The 7752-nt window shown below is 44.4% G+C and overlaps 1 protein-coding gene across 1 annotated transcript; it reads right to left on the bottom strand.

Moving 5' to 3' along the window:
- Window positions 1-755: 755 nt before the first annotated feature.
- On the bottom strand, window positions 756-2373 carry LOC119320833 (putative FBD-associated F-box protein At3g50710). The gene is made up of 4 exons (XM_037594765.1): window positions 1498-2373; window positions 1225-1359; window positions 955-1118; window positions 756-888 (listed from the first exon to the last, which is right to left on the bottom strand). The coding sequence occupies exons 1-4, from the start codon at window positions 2371-2373 to the stop codon at window positions 756-758; spliced, it is 1308 nt and encodes a 435-aa protein (XP_037450662.1).
- Window positions 2374-7752: the final 5379 nt, after the last annotated feature.

Below are 7752 nucleotides of genomic sequence, written 5' to 3'. Positions count from 1 at the left end.
TTGTTTTGCTCGCGGAACGGTAACGGGTGGCTAATATTTTCCATGCTAGATGTGTTATTCTCACAACGAGTGTTTATTCAATTGTCATTGCACGAGAGTAAGGAAAATGTTTTAGGGATGCCCAGTCCTGAAATGCAAAAATGAATTTACTTTAGGCAGAAGAAGCATGTTCCATCTGCAATCAGAGAGAGAGATATGGTGACATTGCAGCATTCACTTGCCCAGACTGTTGTACCGAAACTTCAACCTGATAGCGTATCTAGAAAATTATAGAAACCTCTCCTTCCTAGCTAGAAAAGCATACCTAACTAGCCTACAGGTTGACCTTTTGTAAGTATCAAAGAAATGCTATATGTGCACACACACAAAAATCAGCAATTAAACATCTCATGCATGTGTATAACTGAAAAGACAATTAAGTTTCCCACACAAGCAAGTGTTTCTATCCCAGCTTAGGCAGAACAAAGCCACAATTGCATAGGGTAACTCCGCAGGAGTAGTTTCAGCAGATGTGGTTATGGCATGCCAGCTCCCTCGGGCAGTAATACATTTAGATCCTCCCAGATAAATATTCCACGGTGCACTATTTTTGCATCCAAGAACTTCTTTTGTAGTTTTAACAGGGGTAACTTCATAAGTTACTGGAATCATTATAGAGGAACTTTAGACTAGAAATAGAGCAGACTTGTGCGAAAGACAATTCGATCTTTAGACATCAACGCCATCTACAAAATGAGCACAAGACAGTGCAATCTTCAGGCACCAACCCTGTGTATGGGTCTGAAGGGGTTCAACCACTGAGAAATCATGGACATGTTTATGGGCATGGATGTAGTCCTGAATTCAAACCGAGCATGTCGAGAAGCTCTGTTTTCCACTTGCAGCAGCCTATATTGATAAGCCACCATTTCACTGCGGTAGTGATTATATACTTCAAATTCCATCTTATCTAGCACCTTTGCATTCAATACAAAGAACCTGGCAAATTCAACCTGTCTCCTATAGCCCTGGAATGACTTAAACACCACTTTTTTGAGATGGGACTCAAGGAATTCGATTGGATACAGTGGGTCATACTGAGGCTCATTTTCCTCATGCATCTCATAGTGTTTATGAAACTGCGAAACGGGAAGGAGAGGCAATATGTTAGAGCTGCTGCTAACTAGACTGCTATAGTTTGTCGAACAAATCAAACATTTAAAGAAGGCAAAGGTGAGTACTCACAATAATACAGAGCTTTTCCAAACAGGGGAACCACCTAAGGATGTTAAGAGTTGCAAGCAATTTATCTCCAGAAGGCTTGAGAGCCAAAACCTTCAAGGTGCGCATCGAGTTTGTGGAGCTGATTGAGTTTATTCCCTGAAGAAAACAAAAAGAATGAACATAAAAAATAGACTTGGTTAAATCTCAGTCGACTGATTTTTACCAAGCCCGTAAAAAATATAGCCTGCATGTATGAATGCCGAATGCAAGATTACAAGATGACGCTGCTGCAACCTGGAAGAGTAGGAGCTTGGAGGCCACAACCAAGAAAGGGCCCAATATCTTCAGATTAGGCGCACTAATCACCCTGACAGTGACACAATCATCTCTCTTACAATCAGTTAACAGTAACCTTAGAAGGCAGGGAGCATCTTCGATGACCAGTTCCGTTTTTTCACTAGAGCTATGACGGAAGATGATGGTCGTAATAGTAGGCGAGCTGACATGGAGGCAACCCGCAGCACGAACTTCGGCCATGTATAAGCTCTCCAAGGCATGGCAGCCAGAGAGCAGTCTGTGGAAGGCATCCGCTATGATGGAAACTAAAAACAGGGTGAGCTTCTTGCCAGGGGGATCACAATGGCTAATCTTGGCAACGAGGATGGTGGATGCAGAGCGGAGCACTATTTCCAGCAGCGGGCAGTAGGCGTGGCTTATATCCAGCTCTTGGAGGTTGGCGAGGGCTCGGGATTGAAACCACTCCTGCGCCCGGAAAAACAGGAACCCGGAGCGGGGGCAGTTTATGTACAATCGGCGGGTAGGGCCTGGGTGTCGGGAGAGTATCTCTGAGATGGCGGCGCGGGGGACAATGGAGGTGAGGACGGGGACGCCGGGGAAGTACCGGGGTGGACGGTTGCGGACCTCGAGGTTGAGAGGCGCGGAGAGCCACAGGTGGCGCCAACGGCGGGAGAGGGCCTGGGTGCGGCCGCCGTCCTTGGTGGGGAGGAGGGAGATGATGGTGCCGAGGATGTCGTCGGGGAGCCTGCTGATGAAATCGCCGGCGGTCTCGTCGCAATCGCTGCTCCTTGCCCACTTCCCTGCGGTCCCATGGGATTCGGGCGCCCGTGCTGCAGCCGCCGCCGTCGCCCATGCTGCCGCTTCCTTCTCCATGGCCGACGACTAGCGAGACGGAAGATATGGGGTCAATACTTCGCCCGCCGCTCCTCGCCACCAGTCACCACTCGCGGCTGGGGAATGGAGTGGGAAGGTCAGAACCGGGATGGAGAGCTAGGGTTGGCCGCCGCCGGCCGCCACAGAGAGGCTCATTGGGTTGGGACGTTTGGGAAATGGGGGCTTTTAATTGGGAGAAGAACTTGGTCAGGCACGGCGTCAAACCGAATTTCGATTGTTATTTTTGATTGATTGAAACGGAAAACCGAATTTCGATTAGACAAAGTATCTTCAGTACTCTCTCTTTCGTTTGTTTTTAAACTTTAAACTGTCCTGGTGTGCTACCAGTAAATTCAGATTCATGATACACCTCTTATAAATACATCATATCTTCTTAAAAATATCAGCAATGCTAGAACGACGGATAGATTTTACATACTTTATGAAATGGTGCTAGCTGGCAGTGTTTGATTGGCGATTAGAGAGGGCGACTGGCCTCACCCCCTGGAAATCAAGGGGGACAAAGATAATTAGTGTAGAGAGGCCTGTGAATTCTCTGTAACAGTCTGTACGTTTAGAATCTCTATCTCTCTCTCTCTATATATATAACTTAGAAAATGTAAGGTTCTCATTTCACCTTTCTTTTCACCTCACTTTCGTTCAACCTTTCACGTATATGATAGTCAATCACCTAAATTTACTTACCTTCTGTACCAATTCCACTTTAATTTACTTATCAAACTTCTAATCTATATACTACTTAAAAAGAACATAAGGTCCTATCGCACCTTTCTTCTCACCTCATCTTTGTCCAACCTTTCATGTATATGATCAATTACCTTAATTTACTTATCTTCTGAACCAATTCGATTTTATTTACTTACCAAACTTCTAATTAAAATATAAGGTAATTCACGGACAGAAATTGATGAACATTTATTTACACAAATCGCATTATTATTGACAGGTAAATCACAAGCTAACATATTAAACTATTTACATCCCGTTGCAACGTTGGGGCATTGTTCTAGTTATCCTAAAAATATGGAACAACGTACCCTTGGAAAAAACTCAAAAACAATCTGCTTTGATGCCAAAAAAAATTGTCCTCTTTGATGCAATCTCCAGGTCTACCGATGCAGTGATCTTTTTTTAATGGAAATGCTTGGAATAGCCACTGCCTTCCATGCACGACATGTGGCCAAGTAGGGCCCACCCACGCCCTACCAATGTTATCTCTTTCACCAACGTCTCTCTATCTCTCCCTCCCTCCCTCCCTCCCTCCGCCCCCCCCCTCTCTCTCTCTCTCTCTCTCTCATTCCATCTCTCCTTCGTCAAGTAGGGGGCTCCAATGGCAGCATCCTCCTATCCCCTTCTCGCCTCCATTTCAATTACACCATGATTCCCTCAATCCCACTACCCCTCTCGCATCTCGCCAATCTGCCATGGCGATCTCCACCAACAGCTCCTAGGCACTCGCACTTTAAGCTCACTCGGTGAGTGTCACCGCTCGTCCCAACATCGACTGGTGCAAGCACCATGGCAAGACCATCTGTTTCAATGTCTGCAACATGCTCACACTTATGAGCGGTGGTGTTTGTGGAGGGAGCTGGAGATGACCGCAACATGACCCTTGTTGCAATAGATGGTTACCGCAACATGGTTCATGTTGCAACGAGTGACCATAACATGGTCCATGTTGCAATGGGTGATGCAAAATGATCCGTGTTGCAATGATCGGACGGATCACATGGGACAACTCGTACTACTGTTAACCTGGCCAATCTTTACAAAAGATTAGTCGGGTGACGGTAGCGTCATCTTTTTTTAATCGAACCAAGGGAACTTTATTGATGTACTTGTACTTATATAGTTAAAATCAGCCAATAGGCTGTGAACCAGAAAATCAGGGATCTTATATAGCCAAACGTCTGACAAGACCTATGTGTGAGCTATCTTAGCACATTGATCTGCGCCTCTATTATTAACCCTACTTACATGATGGATCTAGAAAGAAGCAAGACTAGAAACCTTACCCCACTTTCATCTAAGATTGGCACAATAATCGAACAAGAATTAATGTGTGATCAAAAGAGATTAACCACCTCTAAACAGTCAACTTTCCGTGATCACATGAGAGAAACCTTAGAGTTACTCCTTCACGGAGTGCTAAGGCTTCTGCGATGAAGGAATCTGTAATCTGTAATCCCTGACAGCGACTTGCTCCAAGCACCCAAGAAAGAGAGATGAGCCGGAATACACCTCTCACTCCATGATCGTGTGCATCAATCAACATCAATTGCACCATTGAAAGTGCAACTATCCCTGGGTGGTATTGGTAATGATTAACAACATATAGCTCATTGAACTAATGCCATTTCAAGATAAATATTTCAGGAAAGTTCAATGATTGACATGGCATGGATTTGGATTGTGGACCGCTCAAAATGCTAAGGACAAAAGATTGGCTCAAGCTCTAAAGTCCAAGACTCTAAATTTTCTATTTTAGTGATCCAAGATCACATTGAGTCTATAGGAAACACAATACTATTAAAAGGGGATGAGGTGTTGCTTAATGGCTTGCTTGCTCAACATGCTTAGTGATATGCTCCAAATCCCTCAACCACTTTCTCATATCCACATATGTCCCAAACCAAAAGTCAAATTCGGCCCCACCGATTTGATTCATCCGGCGCCACCGAGTTCATTTGACATAGCCACTGCCAGAAACCCTAGTCACTTTGGTGTCACCGATAGGGATCTCGGTCTCACCGCGATGGGGTTGCAAACTCTTTGTTTCCCTTGGTAACGTTTCAGTCTAACCGAGATGAGCGATCGGTCCCACCGAGTCTGCAATGCAAACTCTCCGTTTCCTTTTCGTAATGCTTCGGTCCCACCAAGACGAGCGAATCGGTCCCACCGAGTTTGCCTGACCAACTCTCTGGTTAGCTTATTACCAAAGTCGGTCCAGCTGAGTTTGTGTAATCGGTCAAACCGAGATTACGTTATGCCCTAACCCTAATGATATCGGTCCCACCGAGTTGACATGTCGGTCCCACCGAAATTGCCTAACGGTCACATTATCTACTGAATCTGTCCGACCGAGCTTTCTGATGCGATCCCACCGAGTTTGGTATATTGTGTGTAACGGTTAGATTTTGTGTGGAGGCTATATATACCCCTCCACCCTCTCCTCATTCGTGAGGGAAGCCATCAGAACATTCCTACACTTCCACTACTCATTTTCTAAGAGAGAACCACCTACTCATGTGTTGAGACCAAGATATTCCAATCCAACCATATGAATCTTGACCTCTAGCCTTCCCCAAGTTGCTTTCCACTCAAATCATCTTTCCACCAAATCCAATCCTATGAGAGTGACTTGAGTGTTGGGTAGACTATCATTTGAAGTACAAGAGCAAGGAGTTCATCATCAACACATCATCTATTACCTTTTGGAGAGTGGTGTCTCCTAGATTGGTTAGGTGTCACTTGGGAGCCTCTGGCAAGATTGTGGAGTTGAACCAAGGAGTTTGTAAGGGCAAGGAGATTGCCTACTTCATGAAGATCTACTCCAGTGAGGCAAGTCCTTCGTGGGCGATGGCCATGGTGCGATAGACAAGGTTACTTCTTCGTAGACCCTTCATGGGTGGATCCCTCCATGGAGTCGTGCAACCATTACCCTTCATGGGTTGAAGTATCCATCAACATGGATGTATGATAGCACCACCTATCGGAACCACGCCAAAAACATCCGTGTCTCCTATTGCATTTGCACACTCCAATCCCATCCCTCTACATTCCTGCAAGTTGCATGCTTTACTTTCCGCTGCTTATATACTCTTTTCATACTTGCTTCAATTGTGTTAAGATTGCTTGACTTGTGCTAAGTTGTTAAAATCTGCCAAGAACTAAAATTGGGAAAAGGTTAAGTTTTATTTGGCCAAGTAGTCTAATCACCCCCCTCTAGACATACTTTCGATCCTATAGTTGGTATCAAAGCTTATTGGTCTCCATTTGCCTTGATTTCCATAGCTTTTGGTGATCATAGCCTTGGTTTCACAACCTAGGAGAATACGGCGTCTAGCGAGGGAAATTACCACCGTAGAGGTCCTTACTTTGATGGTACTAATTTTTCCAGTTGGAAGCATAAGATGAAAATGCATATTCTTGGACATAACCCCGCCGTTTGAGCTATTGTGTGTATTGGCTAGCAAGGTAAATTCTTCGATGGGAGAGAACTAAACCGTGAAGCTACCATGGAAGAGTTGAAGATGCTACAATACATCGCTCAAGCTTGTGATGTTTTTACAATGGATTGTGCCCCGAAGAATTCAACAAAATCAGCCGCCTTGAGAATGCAAAGGAAATTTGGTATACTTTGATTGATATGCACGAAGGTACCAACTCCGTCAAGGAATCAAAATTGGATGTGCTTCAAAGTCAACTTGACAAATTCAAAATGAAGGATGGTGAAGGTGTCGCTGAAATGTACTCTAGGATTATTCTCATCACAAATGAGATTGTCGTCTTAGGAAGTGAAGAGATGATCGATGAATTCATCATCAAGAAGATTCTAAGAGCCTTGGATGGAAAATATGATACCGTGTGCACATTGATCCAAATGATGCCCAATTACAAAGATCTCAAGCCAACAGAAGTCATTGGAAGAATTGTTGCTCATGAGATGTCACTCAAGGATAAGGAAGAGCTTCACAACAAGTCAAGTGGTGCTTACAAAGCCTCATGTGATGCTCCTACATCATCAAGTGAGAAATAAACCTTCAATGAGGAATTGAGCTTAATGGTGAAAAACTTCAAAAAGTTCTACAAGAGTAGAAGCAAGGAAAGAAGCTCCAAGTCAAGGTCCTACAATGACAAAAGATCTTCGAGTCATGAACGTAATTGCTACAATTGTGGAAGACCCGGACACTACTCCAATGACTGTACAGCTCCTTAAAAAAGGAGAGAAGATTCACCTAAAAGAAGAAGTAGAAGAGAAGAATCACCACCAAGAGAGAGAAGGAGTAGAGGTGATCGTTATGAACGAAGAACCTCCCGGAGAAGCAAGGATTCGGAAAGGAAGGACAAATCATCAAAGAGCTACACAAAACGAAGACATCAAGCTCATGTTGGTGAATGGGTATCCGTCTCTGACTCTGACCATCACTCCGAGAGAAGCTATCACTCCAACTCCAAATATACTCCAGGTGAAGGTGTTGCCGGTCTAGCTCTTATGTCAACCAACTCCTACGACATATTTGACTCACCAAATGAAGGAATTGGAAGAGGCTTCATGGCTAAAGGCCCAAAGGTATCACACCCCGAGTATGTTGATTTCAATAGTGATGAAGATGAGTTGTTAGGTGATGATGATTT

Source organism: Triticum dicoccoides, chromosome 6B (assembly GCF_002162155.2).
Source record: "Triticum dicoccoides isolate Atlit2015 ecotype Zavitan chromosome 6B, WEW_v2.0, whole genome shotgun sequence".
Classification (NCBI taxonomy): Eukaryota; Viridiplantae; Streptophyta; class Magnoliopsida; order Poales; family Poaceae; genus Triticum; species Triticum dicoccoides.
Note: the sequence above shows the minus strand (reverse complement) of the source record. Positions and strands in the feature narration are given on the sequence as shown.